At 43.2% G+C, this 27,905-nt stretch overlaps 2 protein-coding genes across 2 annotated transcripts; both read right to left on the minus strand.

Moving 5' to 3' along the window:
- Positions 1 to 3,821: 3,821 nt before the first annotated feature.
- LOC111960461 (histone H2A.Z) lies at positions 3,822 to 5,380 on the minus strand. The gene is made up of 5 exons (XM_023982476.2): positions 5,272 to 5,380; positions 4,915 to 4,992; positions 4,513 to 4,626; positions 4,257 to 4,386; positions 3,822 to 4,151 (listed from the first exon to the last, which is right to left on the minus strand). Exons 1-5 carry the CDS (start codon positions 5,272 to 5,274, stop codon positions 4,090 to 4,092), a joined length of 387 nt encoding a protein of 128 aa, XP_023838244.1. The 5' UTR covers positions 5,275 to 5,380; the 3' UTR covers positions 3,822 to 4,089.
- An 11,831-nt stretch (positions 5,381 to 17,211) lies between these two features.
- Positions 17,212 to 20,704, minus strand: LOC111960460 (DNA damage-inducible transcript 4-like protein). Its single transcript, XM_023982475.2, has 3 exons — positions 20,523 to 20,704; positions 19,731 to 19,853; positions 17,212 to 18,449 (listed from the first exon to the last, which is right to left on the minus strand). The coding sequence occupies exons 2-3, from the start codon at positions 19,819 to 19,821 to the stop codon at positions 17,971 to 17,973; spliced, it is 570 nt and encodes a 189-aa protein (XP_023838243.1). The 5' UTR covers positions 19,822 to 19,853; positions 20,523 to 20,704; the 3' UTR covers positions 17,212 to 17,970.
- Positions 20,705 to 27,905: the final 7,201 nt, after the last annotated feature.

Consider the following 27,905-nt stretch of genomic DNA (forward strand, 5'->3'; position numbering starts at 1 on the left):
TTATGCAGGCAAAAAAAATTCATGTGGAGAGTAAATATATTCAGCTTATGTGGCATTATTTTGTCAGTTATAAAATATTAACAATGACCTTTAACACCAGGATAAGTAGTCACAAACTGTAATGGCATAAGTAAGTTTAAACATTAACGGCCTAACATACAGTACATGTAAAAAATAAAATGAAAAAGGTTATTCAACTCTAATGCAAGTCTACTTAACCTATTCAATTACTGCTGTTTAAAAATGTATAATATGTTGTATATACTATATAAATACATTCTATATAATATATAGTATCATTTAATATCAGTTCTTAAATACTGGATTGAAAGGTTCATAAGAGTTAAAAGGAAATCACTTTGTCTTGCACAGCAACATTTTCCTCCATTGTCAGTAGTAAATTCCCATCATCTCGTGATGACATGCTGATATGCATGTTCCATTAAAGCGTCATGAACCTGAAATACTCCCTGTCCCTCTCTGAAGGCCCAAGATGTGGGGGGATAGTTTCCAGCAGGGCGTAGGGAAACATAATGAGTGTGTCCCAAATGGCACCCTATTCCATATTTGGTGCACAATTTGTTATCAGAGCCCTATGGACCCTGGTGGAATGTAGTGCACCATATAGGGAATACAGTGCCATTTGGGAGGCAACCCAACTCTACAGCCTCAACTGCTTATTTTCTGCAAACTAATTGAAAACAAATGAACGCAGAGACCCCTTTCTGTCTCCTCTTAATTGACTTAATGGTTCAGTACTGCGGTGTTGGCCCGGTTCTCGGTTTGTGAACTGTGTGGACTGGAATGGTCTTGATCGGGGAAAAGACTCATTAGCCAACAAGTTTTCATCACAGATACAAAATAAACAATCAATAGGCCAATCAGACGACAATTGAGGATTAGCTATTTAAAAGAGTACATATACTTTAATGTTCTTATAGCGGTCTAACGTTAACTTACCACAGTAAAATGCTTCTTACTCAGTGTAGGTGTAGTATGGGACTTGGTCTTCAATGACCCAGTGAGATTGTGAACTAACCTTTTGATCTGGCCATTTTATTCAACAGCAAATATGTAAAGCCAATCAGCCTGTCCTTCCTATTTCTGCCTCCACCAGCCTCCACTAGTAAGATTAGACAATCAACACCTCATCTATACCCTCACCAATCTCACCAGGCTGAATCATGGGGCCAACAGGCCATGCTGTCATGCCCACAGGCTGACAGACAGCTCTCCAACTCATACTCTTCTTATTTCTGCCTTGATAGAAGAAAATATATGATCATATCACTAGTGATTCCGGCAGTTTCCAGGCTGTCTGGCTTGCCCTTAAAGAAATGAGGGTGCCTGTCTGTGCTCATTGCTGTTAATGAATCAGTTGAAACTCTGGGACCTGGAGGATTGTAGGCAATCCTTCCTGAAGTGCAGGGTGCTGGAGGGCACACTGATGCGGCTATGAGAGGAGCTGCCATGCCATCAATGGCCCAGCAGGCAGGGTTGGGGAGTTTTTTTGTAATCTGATATAAAAAAAAAACTATAACTGTAATAATATTGTAATTAGATACATTGACACCTTGCTGTTTTCTCAATGACATTAAAGTCAGCATCGAAAAAGGTTTTGTTTGTTCCAGCTGAGCGAGTCTGACCACAAGTCAGAGACCACTATGATGACACACCAAATGTGTTTGATGGATCCTTTTTGTCTTCATTTACTGCCTCTTAAGGGGAAAGTAATCCAAAAGTAAAGGAAAGTAATCCGATTACGTTACTAAGTTTGTGTAAACCAAAAGTTACATTACATTTGACAGGTGACTAGTAACTAACTGATTACATTTAGAAAGTAACCTTACCAACCCTGCCAACAGGTGCAATGAGATGGACCCTACAAATGATCTCCTTGTTTGAGCATGTTCAAGTTAACCAAGTTTCTTATCAATCAAGAACAAAAAGAATGCCAATGGACATTGCTGTAACATCTCTCAAATTAGCCGGGTTTATTCATTAGTCAATATCGTAGCAACGAAAAACAAGTTTCTATTGGACAAATCCAGGTAGGTCCCTCCCTGTTTCATTCAATTTGCTTCTGATTGGTTCCTAGTAAATACAATCCAGGTTGGTGAAAGAGGTAGGTGGTCAATATGATTTAGTTTATATAGTTCTTGACATAGTTAGTGTATGGCAAGGTGCCACCATATATCTACAAACTGTATAATCCATTATGAAAAAGTCAAATTGGAACTTGAAATTGTGCATGTTTATAACCAATCTTTAACAATTATTAATAACCGTATTCCCTTCTGCCAACATATCTCCAAACAGTATCTCCTCAGGCGAGTAACTTGGTGAGAAATGTCGTCGGCACTCAAGCCAAAGCCTGCCTTTGTCATACCGCACACCTGTCTAGTTACCTCACTCCCGTCCCTGTCATAACCCACTGAAAATCTATTGTCATTAATAAAGTGTTACTCCTCAAAAAAGGATTTCTTCTGACATCCCCCTCCCCCCTCAACTTGGGTGCCTTTGACTGAAAAGATACAGATAGGCCTACAGAACATTCAGGTGTTGGTAGATTCCATTTAACTTCATCAGCAATTCAAGAAGTGATCCTTTTTTTTTTTCAAACAAGTGTTCATTAATTAGATGCAAAAATCTCATGTCAGCCCGGATTTATTTATCATTTTAATTGTTGGACATAAAAGACCAGGAAATTAGCTCAAAGTTGTTTTTATTTTGGAAATCTGTTCCCACGCATAATAGACAAGTGATCGTAAATGTAACAAGGTTTGAAATGTTGTCAAATTTATCTGTTTGGGCTTCTTGCGGTCAATTTAAAATCTACAGATTATTTGTAATTATGTTCCGTCCCCCGACCATTCGCTCAAGAAAATAAAAATCGTCCCGCGGTTGAATGTTGGTAGGACTGTCACATACTCCATGGTGCAAGTGACCCCTTGTGGACAAAATAGAAGCTGAATTTACCTGAACCTATTCATCACTTAAACATTTACAATTAGAGATACACATCCACTGAGAAAACATGTAGATGTAGTTGGATGCAATGTTTCAAACTCAGAACAAAAGTGGTCTATGTAGACAGTGGCACAAATGTGCTGTCATTTTATTAGGGAGTCATGTTTAAAATAACCGAAAGACTAAAATCCCACTGACAAGTTTTATATTCACAGTGAAAGCTTCTTTTATGCATTTGCCACTCATAGCAGCAATATTTCTGCTGTGTGAAGGCTCACCAAGAAAGTCTTTCCTGCATAGATAGCTTCCTGATTATCTCTGATGCAGTGACAGGCTCCAACTGCCTGAAGCATGTCAATCGCGCACCCATACAATTTCTCCCTTAGGAACACCTGGACAGAGGCTACATCAGGGTGAGAATAATGTCAGCTCGAGGGCCACATAAGGGTGAAAAATTCAGCGACGTGCTGCACAGACGGACCGATGTTTGTCAAAAGCAATTTGCAGGCCAGAAACAGAAGTTCAGAAACAAAGTATGTCTAATTTATAATGGTCCCATCAAGATTTAGACATTGAAGAGTGGCATGGGCTCAGATCCAAGCAGCCCATTGCCCACCAATGGGCTATGAAACTTTTACCTCAGGGAGGTGCACTTGAGCAAAAAACATGGCATTTGATGTCATTCTTGGTTGTGCCAGCACACAAAGGAGCTGGAAAAGTTTACATCCATGAAGTAAACATGCTTTGTGTTGTAATTATAGTATTTCCCTCGTTGCAAGTCAGGGACATGTAGTAGACTATACCAGATTTATAAGGCACAAATGTTCACTAAAAAACAAACAAGGAACAGATTCACAATACCGTGGCGCTTTATTCAAATACAACTTCAAACATGGAAATGCCACTGGTATGCCAAAATGTACACAATAAAAACAGCACACAACTGCAGTTGTATCGACAAAGCCAAAAATCAAAACCAGCTTCTCTGAAGCCACTTTTCCTCAGATGAGTAGATGCAAGTTCACACATTTAAAAAGTCCTAAAGTTCTACCAAGCAAAACATTGTTGAACCATTGAAGCAGAATGTCCTGAGATGACCCCATGCCACTGTTTGCAGGGTTATACAGTCTTTTGCTGTCCCTTCTTTCCAATCAGTGACTTATGGATATGAGGGATGACACCTGGAAGAGGGAAACAAACAATCAGTGGATTCAAACATGAAATATAAAACAGGGAAATGGTACAATAGCAATACCAGTGGGAAACAATACAACTGCTGCACTTACCACCACCAGCAATGGTTGCTTTGATGAGAGAATCCAACTCCTCATCGCCTCTAATGGCCAGTTGCAAGTGACGTGGAGTGATACGCTTGACCTTCAGATCCTTTGATGCGTTTCCTGCCAGCTCCAGAACCTGAAGTTCAAGAGCTTGCAGGTAAATATCACTGACTCGATTGAACTGCGATTGCATACATGGTACTGCATGGTTTTGTGCCATAAACCGCAACAAGATGAAGTGAGTGTTCTGAACATGCGTTACCTCAGCAGTTAGGTATTCAAGAATAGCCGCGCTGTAGACAGCTGCAGTCGCGCCAACTCGACCATGGCTCGTTGTTCTGGATTTCAGATGTCTGTGAATACGACCCACGGGGAACTGAAAAACAGGGAGGGAAACGTTATATGCATTTATTTACCCAACTAGCCATCAGTAAGTTGCGAGTAAATTACACTGGTTTGCGCGACTCCCCACCCTACTTGGCAGTTTGTTAGCACGTTACGAACATTTTGTAATCTTTAGAAAATGGCGTAGTTTTGAATGGTTAGATTCACCGCCACAATATTAGTTAGATGGTTAAATCGTTCGCAAATTAACATATTTAGCCTACATTACCACACGTTTATCATTGGCGCTAGCAAACAAGCAATGAATGAATGCACTCACCTGCAAACCCGCCCTCTGTGAGCGCGAAATGGCCTTTGTCTTAGTCTTCCCGGAGTCTTTTCCTGCCTTCCCACCAGCCTGAAATATACAGTTTTATGGTATGGGTTATTTTATGTATTAAACCATTGCTGAAAGACAGCAGTGTGTGTAATTAGCCTGTTTATTCTACAGTGCGTGTTGGGGTTTTGATTATAACCAGCCAATGCCAAGGGATTCAAATTGCTAATGTCAGCTAACTAGCCAACGTTAGCTAAAGAATATTACCTTTGCTAGCTAACACAAATACGTGCTAATTCTCACGGTAAACCCGTTGAATAAAGTGATGGATTTAGTATCGAAGAGTAAAAAAAAAAATACCATTTTATATGATGTCCTGGCTATTTGCAGCTGCACAGATCCTCAGCGAGCACTTGTCTAGTTTGAACAACTAGTTCCGCATCAGATTGCCATGCATTTATGAAGGGGAGCTTGATCCGGGACTTTGCATGGAGGAAGTCAGCCAATCAACTCTCGAATTCATTTTTTGGCATAGCGTTTAACCAATCACAATGCAAAAGTGCTCACTGTGCGGGAAAATGTGACACGTCATTTCTCACTGGACGTTGGATAATGTCGTTTCTATTTTATTCTCAATTTATGTTATTATAATAATCATAATAATTTCATGAGCAAAAAACAAACAGGCAATAGATCATGACAGGTCAACCAATAAAGGCCAAGTCTTTGAAAGTTACAACTTGTTCTTCTTCTTCGGTGAGGTTTTATCGCGGTTGGCATCCAATATGTTGCATTATCGCCCCCAACTGAACTATCAGACGCCACCTCCACAACCACAGTCTCTTTGGAAGGGTTGCCAGAAGAAAGCCCTTAATGACCCCAAGACACAGCTTGGAGTGCTTGGAGTTTGCCAAACGTCATTTAAATTATGATTGGAAGAAGGTGCTCTGGTCAGATGAGACCAAAATTGAACATTTTGGTCAGATACAGCATCGGCATGATTGGCGTCGATAAGGTAGATGCATACAAGGAGAGGCACCTCATACTCACGGGGAAATATGGTGGTGGGTCAGTGATGTTTTGGGGCTGTTTTAATTCCAGAGGTCCATAGGCACTGGTTAAGATTGATGGCATAATGAATTCCACCAAGTACCAGGCAATTTTGGCTGACAATCTGGTTGCCTCTGCCAGAAGGCTGGCACTTGGCCGTATGTGGACTTTCCAACAAAACAATGACCCAAAACATACCTCAAGATCCACACAGAAATGGTTCTGGGACAACAAAATCGATGTTCTGCCATGGCCATCTCGGTCGCCGGACCTCAATCCAATCGAAAACCTGTGGGCTGAGTTGAAGAGGACAGTTGATAAGCACAAACCCAATAATGTGAAGGATCTTGAAAGGATCTGCATAGAAGAATGGTCCAAAATCCCTCCAAATGTGTTTCTTAACCTTGTCAAACATTACAGGAAAATAGCATGCTGTTATCCTTGCCAGAGGTGGTGGCACTAAGTACTAAATGAAGAGTGCCAATAATTATGAAACCTTGATTTTGGTGAAATGTATTTTGTATTAAATAATTGTATGATTTTGGTGGGTTCCATTGAAACATGAATAAAGTACAGTATTTCTCACATGTTGGTATTTTGAGTTTTTCTCCATAATTATATTGTTTATATTTTTAAAGTATTGTTTGTGCATTGCCAGTCAGGAGTGCCAATAATTTTGGAGCCCACTGTATATACTAACATTACTTTGTCAGGTAAAGACTCCGAATCAAAGCTCAAAAGAACAGACAGTGTCACCTCTGTTTTAAAAGCGGCATCCTCCGAAAATGGAGAGGTTAATTTGAAATTAGCAAACTTTATAGAGAATTACATAACATCTGTTTCTTCTGTGTGTGGACCTCACAATTTTATTGAAATTAAATAGCTACAAATGTTTTATTCATAATTAACCAAATATCTGCATGTTCAAGTTTCTTCAAATGAATGTAGTGTGAAAAATGGCATTATGAAACAAAAATGGGATTATGATTCCGTGATATTCAATTGATTCCTTGAGGGAAAAAAGCACGATTAATTACCATACAGACAGTCAACTGAAATAGGGCAACTGAGAGGATAACGGTCTACAGAGGGCTACATGATATCCATTTAAATACCAATTTCTCAACAATGCATATCTCAAATAAAGGGAATGTTTATGGCAAAAGATCCCCTCCTTTCTATGAACAACTAGACCATTGGCAAGTTGAATGTAGGGTTTGGGGTTAAAATTGTGTTAGTAGCTAAGCCTAAAATAGGTTAAGCTGATTTACTAGATCTCTTTGCTGATATCTACTTTACTGAGGAAAAATGTACTTACTATGACTGTGAAATGTGGTTAGCCCACCTAGCTATCTTAAGATGAATACACAAACTGTAAGTCGCTCTGGATAAGAGCATCTGCGAAATGACTAAAATGTAATGTAAATGAAGTTATGGTATACTAATAGAGATACCTAAAGTTTCTCATGCACTCTCCAACGATCAAGCATTCAACCATTCCTCCGACCATTGTAATGCAGTAATGCACCAATGTCCTAGGCGCATACACTTCAAATAAGCCACTGGTTGTGACAGACAGGGGAGGGGGTTGGGACTATTGAGAACTGCCTGCACACCTCTGAACAGGGTTTGAATAGCTACCTATTGTGCACCCTAACCACATAATGGCTCTGATGCCAATTGCTGCCATCGTTAGGTAAGGAAGGTATTGTGTAGCAATGGCCAAACCCATCCGTTCAACCATCAGCCTGTTTATTTCTGTTAGGCAAAAGCTCTCTGACCTGGCTCCATTGGGTCTGTGCAGCAAAGTGCCCGGGCACACTGAGTTCCCTCTGGAAGGAAGGAAAGTGGACCCACTCCTTCCATGAAGCCAGTCTTGCCAACATTGGTAAAATGCATAAACTTAAGACATGGTGGAATACCTGTTTTGGTGAAATAAGCAATCTTGAAACGTTGTAAAAAAAAACTGTGGCACAGCAACGTTGTTTATAAGGGAACACAAATTACTTTCCATGTAACAATCAGTTAATATATCAGGGGGAATAGGTTTTGTCGTGCCCTCTTCACGTCGGTCTTGGTGTGCTTGGACCATGTTAGTTTGTTGGACACCAAGGGAACTCGAAGCTCTCAACCTGCTCCACTACAGCCCCGTCGATGAGAATGGGGGGCGTGCTCGGTCCTCCTTTTCCTGTAGTCCACAATCATCTCCTTTGTCTTGATCACGTTGAGGGAGAGGTTGTTGTCCTTGCGCCACACGGTCAGGTCTCTGACCTCCTCGCTATAGGCTGTCTCATCGTTGTCTGTGATCAGGCCTACCACTGTTGTGTCATCAGCAAACTTAATGATGATGTTGGAGTCGTGCCTGGCCGTGCAGTCATGAGTGAACAGGAAGTACAGGAGGGGACTGAGCACGCACCCCTGAGGGGCCCACGTGTTGAGGATCAGAGTGGCAGGTGTGTTGTTACCTACCCTTACCACCTGGGGGGCGGTCCGTCAGGAAGTCCAGGATCCAGTTCCAGAGGTGTTTAGTCCCAGGGTCCTTAGCTTAGTGATGAGCTTTGAGGGCACTATGGTTTTGAACGCTGAGCTGTAGTCAATGAATAGCATTCTTACATAGGTGTTCCTTTTGTTCAGGTGGGAAAGGGCAGTGTGGAGTGCAATATAGATTGCATCATCTGTGGATCTGTTGCAAATTGGAGTGGGTCTAGGGTTTCTGGGATAATGGTGTTGTTGTGAGACATGGCCAGCATTTCAAAGCATTTCATGGCTACAAATGTGAGTGTTACGGGTCTGTAGTCATTTAGGCATTTAGTGTTCTTGGGCACAGGGACTATGGCGGTCTGCTTGAAACATGTTGGTATTACTGACTCAGATAGGGAGAGGTTTAAAATGTCAGTGAAGATACTTGCCAGTTGGTCAGCGCATGCTTGGAGTACACTTCTTGATAGTCTGTCTGGCCCAGTGGCCTTGTGAATGTTGACCTGTTTAAAGGTCTTACTCACATCAGCTGCAGAGAGCGTGATCACACAGTCGTCCGGAACAGCTGATGCTTCATGCATGTTTCAGTGTTACTTGCCTCGAAGCGAGCATAGAAGTTATTTAGCTCATCTGGTAGACTTGTGTCACTGGGCAGCTCTCGGCTGTGCTTCCCTTTGTAGTCTGTAATAGTTTGTCAGCCCTGCCACATCCGACGAGTGTCGGAGCCGGTGTAATACGATTCAATCTTAGTCCTGTATTGACAATTTTCCTGTTTGATGATTCGTCGGAGGGCATAGCGGGATTTCTTATAAGCTTCCCGGTTAGAGTCCCGCTCCTTGAAAGCGGCAGCTCTACCCTTTAGGTCAGTGCGAATGTTGCCTGCAATCCATGGCTTCTGGTTGGGTTTGTACGTACAGTCTCCGTGGGCACGACGTCCTCGATGCACTTATTGATGAAGCCAGTGTCTGATGTGGTGTACTCCACCAATGCCATCGGAAGAATCCCGGAACATATTCCAGTCTGTGCTAGCAAAACAGTCCTGTAGTTAAGCATCTGCTTCATCTGACCACTTTTTTTCCTTCACTTTTTTAACCAACAGTGCAGATCAAGAAAGAGTTAAGAAAATATTTTACAAATAAACTAAAGTAAAAAATTATAAAAAGTAACAGAATAAAATAACAATAATGAGGCTATATACAGGGGGTACTGGTACCAAGTCTATGTGTGGGGGTACAGGTTAGTCGAGGTAATTTGTACATGTAGGTAGGGGCGAAGTGACTATGCATAGATTTCAACTGCTGATTGCTGCTTTAAGCATTTGGTTTCATTTTTACAGATATTTGTCCAGATATTTTGTGTGTATTTCATTGTGTATTGCTTGTTAGGGTAACATTTTGTATTTCAGGCATGTCATTTCCCCCATTCAATTGAATAGTAATATTGCCATTCCCCCACAAGATGGCAGTATGAATAACATTTTATTTTCCTGTCAAATCGCCAATTGGCAACTCATCCCTTAAGGGATTAATTGACACATAGACCAACATTACAATAATTCACTATGGTAATTAAATGATCATTCTTCAGTATGTTAATAGTGCTTCCTGCATTGGTGAGAAGGACCTTTACTCTTTGTCTTTACTATCAATAAGAATAGAATGCTTTGGGCGCCCTCATATAGTTTGTCATTACTGTCAATGGGAGGAGAATGCTTTTGGCGCCCTCATATAGTTTGCCTTTACTATCAGTAAGAAGAGAATGCTTTGGGCGCCCTCATATAGTTTGACTTTACTGTCAATGGGAGGAGAATGTTTATGGCCCTTACAGCTACACAGAAAAAAGAAATGCAACTTGCAACCATTTCAAAGATTTTACAGTTACATATAAGGAAATTAGTCAATTTAAATGAATAAATTAAGCCCTAATTTATGGATTTTACATGACTGGGAATACAGATATGCATCTGTTGATCACAGGTACCTAAAAAAAAAAGGTAGAGGCGTGGATCATAAAACCAGTCAGTATCTGGTGTGACCACCAGTTTCCTCATGCAGCGTGACACATCCACTTCGCATAGAGTTGATCTGCCCAGTACAGTTGAAACCGGGATTCATCCATGAAGAGCACTCTTCTCCAGCGTGCCAGTGGCCATCGAAGGTGAGAATTTGCCCACTGAAGTCGGTTATGACACAGAACGGCGGTCAGGTCAAGACCTTGGTGAGGACAACGAGCACACAGATGAGCTTGCCTGAGATGGTTTCTTACAGTGTGTGCAGAAATCTTTGGTTGTGCAAACCCACAGTTTCATCAGCTGTCTGGGTGGCTGATCTCAGACAACCCCGCAGGTGAAAAAGCCTGATGTGGAGGTCCTGGACTGGTGTGGTTACACGTGGTCTGCAGTTGTGAGGCGGGTTGGATGTACTGCCAAATTCTCTATAGAGAAATTAACATTTGATTCTTTGGCAACAGTTCTGGTGGACATTCAAGCAGTCCACATGCCAATTGCACGCTCCCTCAAAACTTGAGAAATCTGTGGCATTGTGTAGTTTGACAAAACTGCATATTTTAGAGTGGCCATATTTTAGAGTCCCTAGCACAAGGTGCACCTGTGTAATGATAATCTTGTTTAATCAGCTTCTTGATATGCTACACCTGTCAGGTGGATGGATTATCTTGGCCAAGGAGAAATGCTCACTAACAGGGGTGTAAACAAATTTGTTCTCAGAATTTGGGAGAAATAAGCTTCTTGTGCGTATGGAAAATATCTGGGATTTTTTACTTTAACTCATGAAACATGGGACCAACACTTTACATGTTGCATTTATATTTTGGTTCAGTGTAGTTTCTGTTCCAGTACAGCACTTATAGTTGAAATGCTTTTAGTTGAAAGGTATAGTTGAAATGCTTTGTTGCAAACCCAATTCTGGAGTTGAGATGTTTTTTTCTTCAGTTATGGCTTCCTTCTTGCCTCTCTGTCACGTATGCAGTTCTGTAGTGACTGGGATATTGTTGACCCATGGACAGTTTCCTCCCATCCAAACCTTTGACCTTTCAAAACATCCTGACCCATCTACCCACTTGTTTTGTAGTTTTCAGGTTGTACATTTTTTTTTGCAGACATGGAGGAATGATTAAACATTATTTTTTATATGGCACTAATGCAGTATGGGGTCAGGAAGACCTAGATTCAGGGCCCCATTTTTGCAACACAGAAAAGTAGCATCAGTGTCAAAAGAGGCCGTATTACTCAAAATGTTGCATTTATCAAAAGACCTTCGATGGTGTCCAAGAGAGGCTGATGATTGAAAATGAAACAGTGCAGATACAGAGTATTTGAAGTCCATTTTGACAAAGCACAGCTTTTTTGGCACTGTCAAAATGTATACCATAGTCAGCTCGCATCATCTTCAAGACCCTGGTGCTTGCCTATGGAGCAGCCAGGGGAATTGCACCTCCTTACCTTCAGGCTGTGCATAAACAACATCCCAACCCGAGCACTTCGTTCCGCCATCTTTGGTCTCTTGGCCCTCCCACCCCTACGGGAGGGCAGCTCCCTCTCAGCCCAGTCAAAGTTTTTCTCTGTCCTGGTGTAACAGTATAGCTTCCGTCCCTCTCCTCGCCCCAACCTGGGCTCGAACCAGGGACCCTCTGCACACATCAACCACAGTCACTCACGAAGCATCGTTACCCATCGCGCCACAAAAGCCGCAGCCCTTGCAGAGCAAGGGGAACCACTACTACAAGGTCTCAGAGCAAGTGACGTCACCGATTGAAAGGCTATTAGCACGCACCACCGCTAACTAGCTAGCCATTTCACATCCGTTACACTGGCACCCGAGTGGTGGAACAAGCTTCCCCCTAAAGTCAGGACAGTGGAGTCCCTGTCCATCTTTCGAAAATGTCTGAAATGTACTTGATATACGATTGTGATGTGTTATTGTTTCACCTAGCTATCATAAGACAAATGCAGTAATTGTAAGTCGCTCTGGATAAGAGCGTCTGCTAAATGACAAAAATGTACACTACATGACCAAAAGTATGTGGAGACCTGCTCGTCGCACATGTCATTCTAAAATCATGGGCATTAAAATGGAGTTGGTCCCCCCTTTGCTGCTATTACAGCCTCCACTCCTCTGGGAAGGCTTTCCACTAGATGTTGGAACATTGCTGAGGAGACTTGGTTACATTCAGCCACAAGAGCATTAGTGAGGCTGAGCACTGATGTTGGGCGATTAGGCCTGGCTCACAGTCAGCGTTCCAATTCATCCCAAAGGTGTTCGATGGAGTTGAGGTCAGGGCCCTGTTCAGGCCAGTCAAGTTCTTCCACACCAACCTCGACAAACCATTTCTGTATGGACCTCGCTTTGTGCAAGGGGGAATTGTCATGCTGAATCAGGAAAGGGCCTTCCCCAAACTGTTGCCACAAAGTTGGAAGCATAGAATCATCTAGAATGTCATTGTATACTGTAGCGTTAAGATTTACAAACTTTACCGTTGGCACTATGCATTGGGGCAGGTAGCGTTCTTCTGGAATCCACCAAATGTAGATTTGTCCGTCGGACTGCCGGATGGTGAAGCGTGAGTCATCACTCCAGAGAACTCATTTCCACTGCTCCAGAGTCCAATGGCGGCAAGTTTTACACCACTCCAGCCGAAGCTTGGCATTGCGCATGGAAACCCATTTCATGAAGCTCCCGACGAATAGTTATTGTGCTGACGTTGCTTCCAGAGCCAGTTTGGAACTGAGTAGTGAGTGTTGCAACTGAGGACAGACTATTTTTACGCGCTACGTGCTTCAGCGGTCTCGTTCTGTGAGCTGTGTGGCCTACCACTTTGCGACTGAGCCGTTGTTGCTCCTCGATGTTTCCACTTCACAATAACGGCAGTTCTAGCAGGGCAGAAATTTGAAGAACTGACTTGTTGGAAAGGTGGCATCCTATGACGGTTCCACGTTGAAAGTCACTGAGCTCTTCAGTAAGCCCATTCTACTGCCAATGTTTGTCTATGGAGTTTGCATGGCTGTGTGCTTGATTTTATATACAGTTGAAGTCGGAAGTTTACATACACTTAGGTTGGAGTCATTAAAACTCGTTTTTCAATCACTTCACAAATTTCTTGTTAACAAACTATAGTTTTACCCAACTTATTGTGGGAAGCTTGTGGAAGGCTACCTGAAACGTTTGACCCAAGTTAAGCAATTTAAAGGCAATGCTACTAAATACTAATTGAGTGTGTGTACATTTCTGACCCACTGGGAATGTGATGAAAGAAAAAAAAGCTGAAATAAATCATTCTCTGTGCTATTATTCTGACATTTCACATTCTTAATGGTGATCCTAACTGACCTAAGACAGGGCTATTTTTACTAAGATGAAATTTCAGGAATTGTGAAAAACTGAGTTTAAATGTATTTGGCTGAGGTGTGTGTAAATTTCCGTCTTCAACTGTACCTGTCTGCAACGGGTGTGGCTGAAATAGCCGAATCCACTAATTTGAAGGGTTGTCCACATACTTATATATATTTAGTGCAAATGTAAAATGTCTTCTCTTGCTGCTTAGTGACAATAATGCCTTTAAAGCAACCAATATACATTGGCACTCAGTTACTTCGGAATGGTGGACTTGGAGATAAATTTAGCTCTATAATTGACCTTGTGGCCTCCAAGCGCAGGCATTTCAGGAAAGTTATAAGTTCAGAGGCAGAGGCGTTATGCAGTGCATGACATGCAAAACATTTTTGAACTCATGGTCAAATCTGATATCTTTAAATACAATATCTTTCTAAATGAGGACCTTACAAATCGATAAAACTTAGTGTAGTTGCAATGGGCATGACCCAGTTCAGAGGCACTTACGCAACTAACATCTTCAATCGAAAGAGCAAATCAATAGAACAGAGAAAGAGAACTAGTGCCTAAGTGCATTCTCATTCTATCACCAGTCTCTTGATAACGGGCCCAATTGAATGGCTTCCCAGCAGGGAGATGTGACTTTGAACACGTGCCAAGCTCTTAATCTATTTTGGTGCTTTTGGAAAATGTTAAACTGTCTGAAGGTTACAAAGGCCAGATTTAGAAAATGTGTGATAAATAGCAGTCTAGCATTAAGAAGAATGGGAAGGTGTGCCTGCACAAGAGGGTTAAAATGTTCTACTATCCAGAATATGAGGAAATGCTTTCAAGTAATGCAGTCAAGGATATGCAGGTGTCCTTTACAGGGTAAAATCTTGGTGTTAGTTGTATCATGCCTCTAACAAGGGACTATCCCTTTAAGTATATTGCGTTACCACTTGAATCTCATATATGTGGTATATCGTGCTTTCCTGAAGTGAAGTAAACATGTATCTGTTGAAAGCTCAAAGGTAATCATCATATTCACTTAGTAGACACTTTGTAGAATACTTAGAAACATTCTACATAATGGAAATGTACAAGGACACATTGCTAATGTTTTGTATGAATGTGCGTAGGAGTTTGGTTATTTTTAGATGCAACTTATTTGATGCACTTGGGTCTTGGCAGCAGTGGCATACAGTGGCGCTGCGTTGGCAGGGTTCATCCTCGCCGAGGTGACTTTGGGTCGAAGGGCGGCCTACTTTCAGCATTCCAGAAAAGGTCAACAGAGAGACAACGCCCCCCTTGGGATGTGCCAGAAAAACAAATGGTCACAAGACAACGGCTTATTGTAGGGATGGATTAATTAGGTTAACTCGTACATATTCGGATCAGTACTTTCTGCAAAAGGTCAGCGATTGGCCAATACAGGCTACATAACCAGGTGTCAATGTCCAAGCCAAGACCCCCCCCCCCCTCTCTCTCCCCAATGAAGAACGATCAACATCACCAGATGTAATTCCAATTTAGTTGGCAAGTGCACCTATTGGCCTACTGGGGGAAGTAACATTTAGAAGGGTGAATAGGCATACTGTATAGTCAATGTTGGTTAGCCAAGGCCTCAGAAGTGGGAAGAGTACCTAAAATATTGGTTTATTAATACTTGGTTGACAAAACTTTTTTTTGTGCTATGGAGAATGCATTATCTGAAAAAAAAAAAAAATATCAAAATCCACCCAGACTAATACAAAACAAATCTCTCTTAGGCACTGATCTCAGAGGTTTGAAATATAATTCAGCCTCTGCTTACGTTGTAAACATGTAGCTCCTCTAATTATTGTACTTGAAATGTAATATGTCTGACATTGTGTGTTGTTTAAAGGTTCCCTTATATTGGTGGTGTGGTATGTTGAAGAACTGACAGTAAACTTTACTGTCTAGAAAGTACATGCCATTCATTAGATTGAGTAAGAGTTACGAAGTATTTACATTTACATATGGCCAATAAACTTAAAACTAGATAGTTTGCAGTCTAGTCGGTGCATTTCTGTCATATCGAATTAAGCAGCTGTTTAGGAATAACTTTACAACTCTGTACAATTTCAGACAGTAACACATACCAGCGCAATAGGCAATTGTTTACCTCCATATTCTATCATTAATCTGGAGAGGCAGTATTCTGAACTGCTTTGAAGCTGAGGTGTTGTAGGGTGTTTGGGGTTGTGAGCTGTGTATAGTGTTTGGGGCTGTGCCTCTTTGCTTGACATCATGGGGAAATCAAAAGAAATCAGGCAAGACCTTAGAAAAAAAATTGTAGACCTCCACAAGTCTGGTTCATCCTTGGGAGCAATTTCCAAACGCCTGAAGGTACCACGTTCATCTGTACTAACAATAGTACGCAAGTATAAACACCGTAAACTTCCGACTTCAACTGTATATACAGGATTTGGCCCTGATAGCTGAAGTTCCGTCTAGGAAATGGAAATCTATAGATGTTTGCACCACTGTAGTGGCCTGGGAGTGCCTGGTTCTGTACAATGTAGGCTCATGTAGATACTTACAGCTGATGATTTCTGTTGACTCAAGAGGGAATCACACATTTAACATGTTCCTTACACAACACTACACTTAGTGTAACATTCAGTAAACGAATGGAGTCACTCATCCAAGCAATCACTAGCTGACATACAAAAGTCTTGACACAAGAATGTGAAGGACAGTTAGTAGCCAGGAACTACTGTATATGGGTTAATTATCCCATAGACACATTGCAAGTGTCACCCTATTGCTTTTGCATTGTGTGTGCTCACTTTCATTGCATTCAGTGGAAGGCCTGATGCATGGTGTAAGTGGGTGCTCTCATTTATCGAATACACTGGAAAAAAAATACTGTTTGCAATGCATGGCACTAAAAATGTAGATTTAAATTTTTATAAAGCTTTTGATGACAAGATTTCTACTTCGAACCAAGTTCTGTAGGTTGGGATTATGTTAGGGGTGCATGTTGCCCAATGTATATTGTGTCACATTACAGGTCACCAATAAGAATTTGATCATAAGATATTCCAACTGCTATAACTTTGCAATAGGTGTATTACTGTAGTGGGGAAAATAGGACATACTGAAAAGAAATATAAATGCGACATGTAAAGTTTTGGCACCATGTCTCATGAGCTGAGTGATCACAAATGTTCTACACACATCTTATTTCGCTCAACTTTTGAGCACAAATTTGTTTACATCCTTGTTAGTAAGCACTACCCCAGTCTCATTCATGGCACCAGAACACACATTACAGCTGGCTTGGTGACAGATTATCCAACATCCTGTACAAAAGTTACAATTGAATTATTTCTTAGGAAATTTTAAACGGCAACCAACTTCAGGAGTGTAGGGCATGAACAGATTGAACACATGAAATAACACAAGTGACTCAAGGTAGGTTTAAAATGTTTAATTGTCAAAAAAACATTGCCACTGCCTTTAACAGGATTCTCAACAAAACAAATCTTAAGTTACTTAAACAGCCATCAATTGAGAAAGGTATAAAAGAACAAGCCCTGAAGAACCCCCGTGGAGCTAGGATCTAACAAGTGCAAGAAAAAAAACATTTAGATTATTCTTCAACATTACCTAAGTGGCAGTTTAAGGCATCCGTCAAGGTTGGAGCCCCGTCAATGAGCAGCATGTTCACAAGGACAAACATTCAATGGCTTGCTAACAAACACTTATATTCCCTCAATTCAGCATTGAACACCTACATTATGGCCCCCCAAACTTTTCCAAGTCCTGTTCCTATAGCCTCTAGGTGGGTTTACTTTGCTGCACAGCAGTGGACAAATCTGGAAACAAACGGATTGGCAAAGTTTGTTCAAATATTGTGAAGTAAAAAAATACATAATTATGCTAATCTTGTTCAGGCAGTAGACAATCCATTACAGTAACCAAGACTTGTCAGTCCATTTTGAATAATCAGTTGTAGAAACCTGGACATTGGAACAGACAGGCTGGACAACAGTAACCTTTGTACAGGACAACTCATTCACATAAACTGTATTTATACAAAAACATGTAGAAAATAAGACCCTCCAGGAGAGATCTTAACATTCAGATATTCAAGTGTAGAAAAGCATTGTACATGCCACCCCAAAGACATCCGACTGAACCATTGTGTCCCACCTTCCTCAATTCCCCCTTCTCAGTACTCTTCTACCACGGTACCAGCCAAGGAGTAGAGCTTCTTCTTGATGAGCCGGAAGCCAGGGCTGAGTTTGAGCGCATGCCTGAAGCCTGGAGTGAAACAGGCACCAATGTGCAGGAAGTCCCTGAGACTGGGCCAGGCGCTACAGTCCTGCTTGAACACCAGCGTCAGCTCGAAGGTGGGCACCACGTCTGCATTGTACACGATGCGCTCCAGCTGCTTACAGCACTGTTCCTGCTCCAGGTGCACGTAGAGTACACAGCCGCGTAGGCCACACGGCTCACCCGACGACAGGCGCAGTACATCGCGTGCTATCCTCAGAGTCAACTTCTCAGGGACCAGCACCTTAGAGCAACGCATCGTGGTCTTCTTGGCCCGTGACAGGCAGTTCTCAAACATCTTGGCCAACTGCTGACACATCCTGTCCTCAGACACCTCCACATTCAGGTGGGGCTCAGTCAAACAGGAATCCAGCTCTGACAGAAAACAAAAAGACAATAGTTGAGTGATGTTTTAAAGACAAAGCAAAAGTGCAGACTATGGGCCTCAGTCAAATACAAGAACATTTGATAAAGTTAGGCGTGTAACTTAAGGGGGAGACATGGACCCCCCCCAGTATTAGAGACTGGACAATTTGACCCAGTCAATAATATACCATGAGGAATTTGATGATTGAAAATTCCCACCGTGACATTGCACAGCAGTAGGCTGGTTTCTTTCTCCTTTATACATCAATATGGACGTGAAACCAGGTACTGGTGTTTGTATACGGTTTCTTGAGTAAGTGGTGTTCTTATATCATATTTGTGCAACAGTAGCAGTTTGTTCAATTGGCTAAGGGGCATAGACTGTTTCCCCATGACTGAAAGTTTGGGACAGTGATAGCTAATAATTAACACAAATAGAGATGGGCAACCCCATGAGTCTGACCATTTATTTTTAACCACAATGCTGAATCAGTTGGGCTACAGATAATCATTCTTATTGCTAACACACCAGCCTGATAATATGGACCAATTTGTCAGGCTCATTTGAGGGGGAAATTATATTTTAATGGTGTCACCATTTGATTTCCATACATTGGAGTCACCAGGGCTGCATTCAGTATGAAAAGACAAACAAAAAATGCAACAAAATGTTGTTTTCACCTGCTTAGACATTGCCAGGTCTTAACACCAGGATTGGCATTTGACCCATCAGCTAACCACATTGTGTAGCAATCGGTCAGTCGATGACAGTCTTATGTGGCACAAAGGCCTCCCAAAGTGTCATGTCCTCTTCACTGCCAGAATCCACTGGATAGCCTAACCACAATGCTTATTGGCTTTCACCCATCCAATCAGGTCAGTGAGAAGGAAATGAGACTTGAGACAGTCACGGTGCATGGACTTGTCAACATAACACCTTGTCTGCACTCAATCTTTATAATTGTCAGGTGAGGTGTGACAACTCGATTTCAATGTTTCATAGAAGTTAAAATTTTAACTACAGTACAACAGCAAGAGTCATTATGCAGTCTGTGCATTCAAATCTCACATTGATACATGCCAACAACTTTTTGAAGAAACGGAGTCCTGTTGGTCAGCATATGATAAAATATTACTTCATCTTTTGACTTCACCATCCCCTTCCATTCTTTCCTGCAACTACGCACCAATATTGGAGTAAACAAGCGCTGAATGAATGGATTGGAGAATTTAGAAATGCCCAGCTGCAATATGCCCACATACATTGGAGAAAGATCTCAAAACGCTTACCATTTTCAATACAAGTCAAGTCGTATCTACGGTCAATCAATTCTGATATGCATTCCGGGTTTTTACTCTTCAGTTTGCTTGTAGCAACCATGGCGACAACCCTTTAGTTCCTTTTTAAAAGTGCTGTAAAAAATAAGGTACATTTTATTACAATAATTCACAAGCCAACTTCGCATGGCACACACTTTGATAGCTAGCAAGCATTCGCCAATGTATCAACACAAAGCTTATAAATGTTCAAAGTATGCCAATTTGCATCTAGTTACTGTTGCTAGGGATGTTCGTAAAATCAATCTCGAGTGCATGAGTGCGCTCCCTGGGCGTTCGTAAATTCAGAGCGTTTCGCTTCGGAGGACTCAGCTTTTCAGGGCTCGCAGAGCGTCAGTGGACAGTGGACCTCAACAGCAGTCAAGCACCCAAGCTAACTGGCTAACATCGGCTAACTACTTCCAGACAAATGAGAGAACACATCCCGCTGACCATTTCAGTCGCCCTAGCAGAGCTGGTTATGCTGTTCATGTTATCCAGAGCGTTGGTGACTAACTGCGTTCCTGACAATTTAATTACGCTTTTGCAGAGGTGTTCGTAAATTCTTCAATTATTCTGCGCTCTGGCACACTGACAAGAGTGCTCTGAAATCGGAGTAGATAAGAGTGAATTTATGTAGGCGCCCTAAATATATGTTTCGAAAACTTCTGTATAACATTTTTGGCTAGTCCTAATAATGACGCAAAACGTTCGCTTGCAGCATCAGAACACTCAACAAGTATTGAATAAAATAAACTAGCTTACCTTGATATAGCTATGTTGGTTCAAAATAAATGATAAAGGCTCTCTTATAAATACTTTCCCCACATAGGCTACAAACACACCCCCCACAAACATTAACACTGCCTACAGCTAGAGCAACGCCTTGGGGTTACTTATACTCTTCTTCTCACAGCTCACGCTGCTTTGTCCAATCGGAATCAGTTTATCGTTCTGGAAATTGCTGAAGTTAATCACGCGTTCAAGCGACACACCTTGCGCTTTTCGGGGCTCTCAGAGAACGTCTGCCCCGAGGCACATGATTGGCCACGGAATAAATTGCGTCAACCAATAATCAATTAACATTAATTTGTTTCTACCTGAATTTTTCAATCACTCACGTGCGATAATTCTTCTGTCAAAAAGTGCTAGTAATCAAACTACCATATTCAACAGGTAGTGGTCCTAAACGTATGGCTGTCTTGTACGCATCTTTCTTTTTCCCAACGCGCTGAAGCCAAAACCACGCACCGTTATTCAGAGGAGCGTTCTACCACGCTCCCATTGGGTAGCTAGCGTTGTTTCAATCACAGGCGATCAGTGCAGAGACAGTGACCTTCCAAGGTAAGGATGGAAAGTGTAATTTAACAATTAGCTGCCTACCATAATGCAGGCCTATTATTATTATGTTTATTAACATTTGCCCATGTATTTATTTTCAGAGCTTCAATGAGTTGTAAAAATTTCTCAGATAACTCTGCTTAATTCCCTAAATTGAAGGTCAGCTAAGTTAACCTAGTGTACTTAACGTTACTAGCTCGGTATTTGAAGTTGTTCTATTGTTATTAGTAGTCTATTATCAGGTATAAGCATATGCTTATTATTCATAATTTCTCTAATATTTATTAGCTAATCATTCAGTCGAATATGCTATGCTACAGCCATTGAACCCATCTTTGAGCGTTAAGGGACGTTAATGGCTAGCTCGGTCCACAACATTGTTATTATATTTTTCAATCTTGAAATACAAGGGCAAATGTTATTAATCAGTGACTGAAATTTTGCGCTATGTGACATTCACTTCCGGACTTGGAGAGAGCTCAAAGAGTTGTAGAACGCCGCTCTGAATAACGAGGCGTGGCTTTGGCTTAACTGCGTTGGGAAAAAGAAAGACGCTTCTTGTACTTCATTGCTCAGAATTTAATGAGATGCGTGCATATCCTAGAGGATGAACGAGGCCTCTAGTGGCCAAAAGGCCATTTTCGCATGGGCAGCACCCTAGCGCCCCACAGTAGAGACACAGATAGAACAATAAGACAGCTATTTCACTGGATGTATAAATGTGAAGCATCCGGTTGGCATTTCCACTCACTACCAAATATGTTAGTGAGAGGAAGCCCACTGGCGCGCAGTGGGAGAAGATGGAAAGAGATGGATTTTGGCCGATATGCTGCACATTTTCTCATCGAATAAACATTTGAGCTCAATAATTTTCTGTTGCCAAAACTAGAATTTATTATGAACAGAGTGGACTAACTTTTGTAGACTTTACCCGTTCCAAATGTTTAAAAAAAAGCAAATAGAGTTATTGCACATGCGCACTTCACAGAGTAGGCGTTCCGTAACGGAAATATGCAGATTCATACTACATTTACATTTACATTTAAGTCATTTAGCAGACGCTCTTATCCAGAGCGACTTACAAATTGGTGCATTCACCTTATGACATCCAGTGGAACAGCCACTTTACAATAGTGCATCTAAATCTTTTAAGGGGGGGAGGGGGGTGAGAAGGATTACTTTATCCTATCCTAGGTATTCCTTAAAGAGGTGGGGTTTCAGGTGTCTCCGGAAGGTGGTGATTGACTCCGCTGTCCTGGCGTCGTGAGGGAGTTTGTTCCACCATTGGGGGGCCAGAGCAGCGAACAGTTTTGACTGGGCTGAGCGGGAACTGTACTTCCTCAGTGGTAGGGAGGCGAGCAGGCCAGAGGTGGATGAACACAGTGCCCTTGTTTGGGTGTAGGGCCTGATCAGAGCCTGGAGGTACTGAGGTGCCGTTCCCCTCACAGCTCCGTAGGCAAGCACCATGGTCTTGTAGCGGATGCGAGCTTCAACTGGAAGCCAGTGGAGAGAGCGGAGGAGCGGGGTGACGTGAGAGAACTTGGGAAGGTTGAACACCAGACAGGCTGCGGCGTTCTGGATGAGTTGTAGGGGTTTAATGGCACAGGCAGGGAGCCCAGCCAACAGCGAGTTGCAGTAATCCAGGACGGGGAGATTACAAGTGCCTGGATTAGGACCTATGCGCGTTCCTGTGTGAGGCAGGTCGTACTCTGCGGATGTGTAGGCATGAACCTACAGAACGGGCCACCGCCTTGATGTTAGTTGAGAACGACAGGTGTTGTCCAGGTCACGCCAAGGTTCTTAGCCTCTGGAGAGGACACCAATGGAGTTGTCAACCGTGATGGCGAGATCATGGAACGGGCATCCTTCCCCGAGGAAGAGCAGCTCCGTCTTGCCCGAGGTTCAGCTTGAGTGGTATCCGTCATCCACACTGATTTCTGCCAGACATGCAGAGATGCGATTCGCCACCTGGTCTCAGAAGGGGAAAGGAGAAGATTAGTTGTGTGTCGTCTGCATAGCAATGATAGAGAGAGACCATGTGAGTTATGACAGAGCCAAGTGACTTGGTGTATAGCGAGAATAGGAAGGGCCTAGAACAGAGCCCTGGGGGACACCAGTGGTGAGAGCACGTGGTAGGAGACAGATTCCGCCACGCCACCTGGTAGGAGCGACCTGTCAGGTAGACGCAATCCAAGCGTGGGCCGCGCCGGAGATGCCCAACTCAGAGGGTGGAGAAGGATTCGATGGTTCACAGTATCGAAGCAGCCGATAGGTCTTGAGAAGGATGAAGACAGAGGAGAGAGAGTTAGCTTTAGCAGTGCGGGAGCGCTCCGTGATACAGAGAAGAGCGTCTCAGTTGAATGACTAGTCTTGAAACCTGACTGATTTGGATCAAGAAGGTCATTCTGAGAGAGATAGCGGGAGAGCTGGCCAAGGACGGCACGTTCAAGAGTTTTGGAGAGAAAGAAAGAAGGGATACTGGTCTGTAGTGTTTGACATCGGAGGGATCGAGTGTAGGTTTTTTCAGAAGGGGTGCAACTCTCGCTCTCTTGAAACGGAAGGACGTAGCCAGCGGTCAGGATGAGTGATAGCGAGGTGAGGTAAAGGAGAAGGTCTCCGGAAATGGTCTGAGAAAGAGAGGAGGGATAGGGTCAAGCGGGCAGTTGTTGGCGGCCCGGCCGTCACAAGACCGCGAGATTTCATCTGGAGAGAGAGGGAGAAAGAAGTCAGAGCAACAGGGTAGGGCAGTGTGAGCAAACCAGCGGTGTCGTTTGACTTAGCAAACGAGGATCGGATGTCGTCGACCTTCTTTTCAAAATGGTTGACGAAGTCATCTGCAGAGAGGGAGGAGGGGGGGGGAGGGGAGGAGGATTCAGGAGGAGAGGAGAAGGTGGCAAAGAGCTCCTAGGGTTAGAGGCAGGATGCTTGAATTTAGAGTGTAGAAAGTGGCTTTAGCAGCAGAGACAGAAGAGGAAAATGTAGAGAGGAGGGAGTAGAAAGGATGCCAGGGGGGTCGGCAGGGAGGGGCGAGTTTTCCCTCCCATTTCCGCGCGGCTCCGGACCGTCGTTCTTGAGCTCGCCAATGAGTGTCGAGGCCACGGACGGGAGGGAGGACCGAGCCGGCCTGGAGGAAGGGGACATAGAAGAGTCAAAGGATGCAGAAAGGGAGGAGAGGAGGTTGAGGAGCGAGAATCAGGAGATAGGTTGGAGAAGGTTTGAGCAGAGGGAAGAGATGATAGATGGAAGAGGAGAGGTAGGGCGGGAGAGAGAGCGAAGGTTGGACGGCGCGATACCATCGAGTAGGGGCAGTGGGAAGTGTTGGAGAGAGCGACGAGGGAAAAGGATACAAGGTAGTGGTCGGAGACTTGGAGGGAGTTGCAATGAGGTAGTGGAAGAACAGCATCTAGTAAAAGGGGATTGGAGGGATCGAGCGTTTTGCCTGCCTTGTGAGTAGGGGGAAAGAGGAGGGGAGTCCAAAAGAGGAGAGGAGTGGAAAGAAGGAGGCAGAGAGAATGGAGCAGCGAGAGGGAAAAGGATAACAAGTAGTGGTCGGAGACTTGGAGGGAGTTGCAATGAGTTAGTGGGAAGAACAGCATCTAGTAAAGATGAGGTCGAGCGTATTGCCTGCCTTGTGAGTAGGGGGGAAAGTGAGAGTGAGTGAGGTCAAAAGAGAGAGAGTGGAAAGAAGAGGCAAGAGGAATGAGTCAAAGTAGACGTGGGGAGGTTAAAGTCGCCCAGAACTGTGAGAGGTGAGCCGTCCTCAGGAAAGGAGCTTATCAAGCATCAAGCTCATTGTGAACTCTCGAGGGAACCTGGAGGGCGATAAATGATAAGGATGTTAAGCTTGAAAGGCTGGTTAACTGTGACAGCATGGAATTCAAAGGCGATAGACAGATGGGTAAGGGAGAAAAGAGAGAATGACCACTTGGAGAGATGAGGATCCCGGTGCCACCACCCGCTGACCAGAAGCTCTCGTCGTGTGCGAGAACACGTGGGCGGACGAAGAGAGAGCAGTAGGAGTAGCAGTGTTATCTGTGGTGATCCATGTTTCCGTCAGTGCCAAAAGTCGAGGACTGGAGGGAGCATAGGCTGAGATGAACTCTGCCTGGTTGGCCGCAGATCGGCAGTTCCAGAGGCTACCGGAGACCTGGAACTCCACCGGTCGTGCGCGCTGGGACCACCAGATTAGGGTGGCCGGCCACGCGGTGTGGAGCGTTTGTATGGTCTGTGCAGAGAGGAGAGAACAGGATAGACAGACACATAGTTGACAGGCTACAGAAAGACTACGCTAATGCAAAGGAGATTGGAATGGCAAGTGGACTACGCGTCTCGAAATGTTCAGAAAGTTAAGCTTACGTAGCAAGAATCTTATTGACTAAAATGATTAAGATGATACAGTACTGCTGAAGTAGGCTAGCTGGCAGTGGCTGCGTTGTTGACTTTGTAGGCTAGCTGGCAGTGGCTGCGTTGTTGACACTACACTAATCAAGTCGTTCCGTTGAGTGTAATAGTTTCTACAGTGCTGCCTATTCGGGGGCTAAGCTGCGCTAGCTAGCAGTGTTGATTACGTTACGTTGCGTTAAAAGAACGACAATAGCTGGCTAGCTAACCTAGAAAATCGCTCTAGACTACACAATTATCTTTGATACAAAGACGGCTATGTAGCTAGCTATGTAGCTAGCTACGATCAAACAAATCAAACCGTTGTACTGTAATGAAATGAAATGAAAATGTGATACTACCTGTGGAGCGAAGCGGAATGCGACCGGGTTGTTGAGTGCGGAAGTTCTATTCGGTAGACGTTGGCTAGCTGTTGGCTAGCTAGCAGTGTCTCCTACGTTAAGGACGACAAATAGCTGGCTAGCTATCCTCGGTAAATTAAGATAATCACTCTAAAACTACACACTCTAAACTACACAATTATCTTGGATACGAAGACAGCAAAGACAACTATGTAGCTAGCTAACACTACACTAATCAAGTCGTTCAGTTGAGTGTAATAGTTGCTACAGTGCTGCTATTCGGTAGACGGTGGACGTTTGCTAGCTGGCTAGCTGCTGGGCAGATAGCAGTGTAGACTGCGTTAGGACGACGAAATACGATAATTACGCAATTATCTTTGATACAAAGACGGCTATGTAGCTAGCTAAGAAGAAATTGCTAAGATTAGACAAATCAAACCGTTGTACTATAATGAAATGTAATGAAATGTAATGAAAAGTTATACTACCTGCGGACCAAAGTGCGAATGCGACCGCTCGCTCCAACCCGGAAGTGAACGCCCCAATAGGATTTCTCCAGCGCATGCTTGGCTCTGTCCACCTCCTTGCTTGTTCTGCCCACTATGACTAATTTGTATCTTGGTTTAGTTATAAAAATCTTTGTTGGAGGTGTACCCATAAAACCTAATCATTTTTCCACCATAAATATTTCCCATAGCTCTGTCAGGTTGGATGGGGAGTGTCGCAGCACAGCTATTTTCAGGTCTCTCCAGAGATGTTCGATCTGGTTCAAGTCCGGGCTTTGGCTGGGCCACTCAAGGACATTCAGAGACTTGTCCCAAAGCCACTCCTGCTTTGTCTTGGCTGTGTGCTTAGGGTCATTGTCCTGTTGGAAGGTGAACCTTCACCCCAGTATGAGGTGTATAAGAATGTATAAGAATGATATAAGAATGATGGAGGCCACTGTGTTCTTTAGGACTTTTAATGCTGCAGAATTTTTTTGGTACCCTTCCCCAGACCTCGACACAATCCTGTCTCAGAGCTCTACGGACAATTCCTTCGACCTCATGGCTTGGTTTTTTGCTCTGACATGCACTGTCAACTGTGGGACCTTATATAGACAGGTGTGTGCCTTTCCAAATCATGTCTAATCAATTGAATGTACCACAGGTGGACTCCATTCAACGTGTAGAAACGTTTCAAGGATGATCAATGGAAACAGGATGCACCTTGATCCTGACTAGTCTCACCAGTCCCTGCCACTGAAAAGCATCCCCACAGCATGATGCTGGCACCACCATGCTTCACCGTAGGAATGGTGCCAGGTTTCCTCCAGACGTGACGCTTGGCATTTAGGCCAAAGAGTTCAATCTTGGTTTCATCAGACAAAATAATCTTGTTTCTCATGATCTGAGAGTCTTTAGGTGCCTTTTGGCAAACTCCAAGCGGCCTGTCATGTGCCTTTTACTGAGGAGTGGCTTCTGTCTGGCCACTCTACCATAAAGGCCTGATTGGTGGAATGCTGCAGAGATGGCTGTTCTTCTGGAAGGTTCTCCCATCTCCACAGAGGAACTCTAGAGCTCTGTCAAAGTGAGCATTGGGTTTTTGGTCATCTCCCTGACCAAGGCCTTTCTCCCCCGGTTGCTCAGTTTGGCTGGGTGGCCAGCTCTAGGAAGAGTCTTGGTGGTTCCAAACTTCGTCCATTTAAGAATGATGGATGCCACTGTGGTATTTTGGTACCCTTACTCATATCTGTGCCTCGACACAATCCTGTCTCGGAGCTCTACGGACAATTCCTTCGACCTCATGGCTTGGTTTTTGCTATGACATGCACTGTCAACTGTGGGACCTTATATAGACAGGTGTGCCTTTCCAACTCATGTCCAATCAATTCAATTTACCATAGGTGGACTCCAATCAAGTTGTAGAAACATCTCAAGGATGATCAATTGAAACAGGATGCACCTGAGCTCAATTTCAAGTCTTATAGCAAAAGGTCTGAATACTTATGTAAATAATCTGTTTTTTATTCTTAATATATTTGCAAAAATTACTAAAAACCTGTTTTTGTTTTTTCATTATGGGG

Source organism: Salvelinus sp. IW2-2015, linkage group LG37, assembly GCF_002910315.2.
Source record: "Salvelinus sp. IW2-2015 linkage group LG37, ASM291031v2, whole genome shotgun sequence".
NCBI classification, from domain to species: Eukaryota; Metazoa; Chordata; class Actinopteri; order Salmoniformes; family Salmonidae; genus Salvelinus; species Salvelinus sp. IW2-2015.

Bases quoted from the DNA above. Each gene is read 5' to 3' on its own strand.
- LOC111960461 (XM_023982476.2), bottom strand. The intron at 4,387-4,512 runs GTAACGCATGTT...CTTGAACTTCAG, and splicing joins TTGAATACCTAACTGCTGAG to GTTCTGGAGCTGGCAGGAAA. The intron at 4,152-4,256 runs GTAAGTGCAGCA...TCCCTCTTCCAG, and splicing joins AGCAACCATTGCTGGTGGTG to GTGTCATCCCTCATATCCAT.
- LOC111960460 (XM_023982475.2), bottom strand. From the start codon at position 19,821: ATGGTTGCTACAAGCAAACTGAAGAGTAAAAACCCGGAATGCATATCA. The intron at 18,450-19,730 runs GTAAGCGTTTTG...GTTTTCTGTCAG, and splicing joins CTTGACTTGTATTGAAAATG to AGCTGGATTCCTGTTTGACT.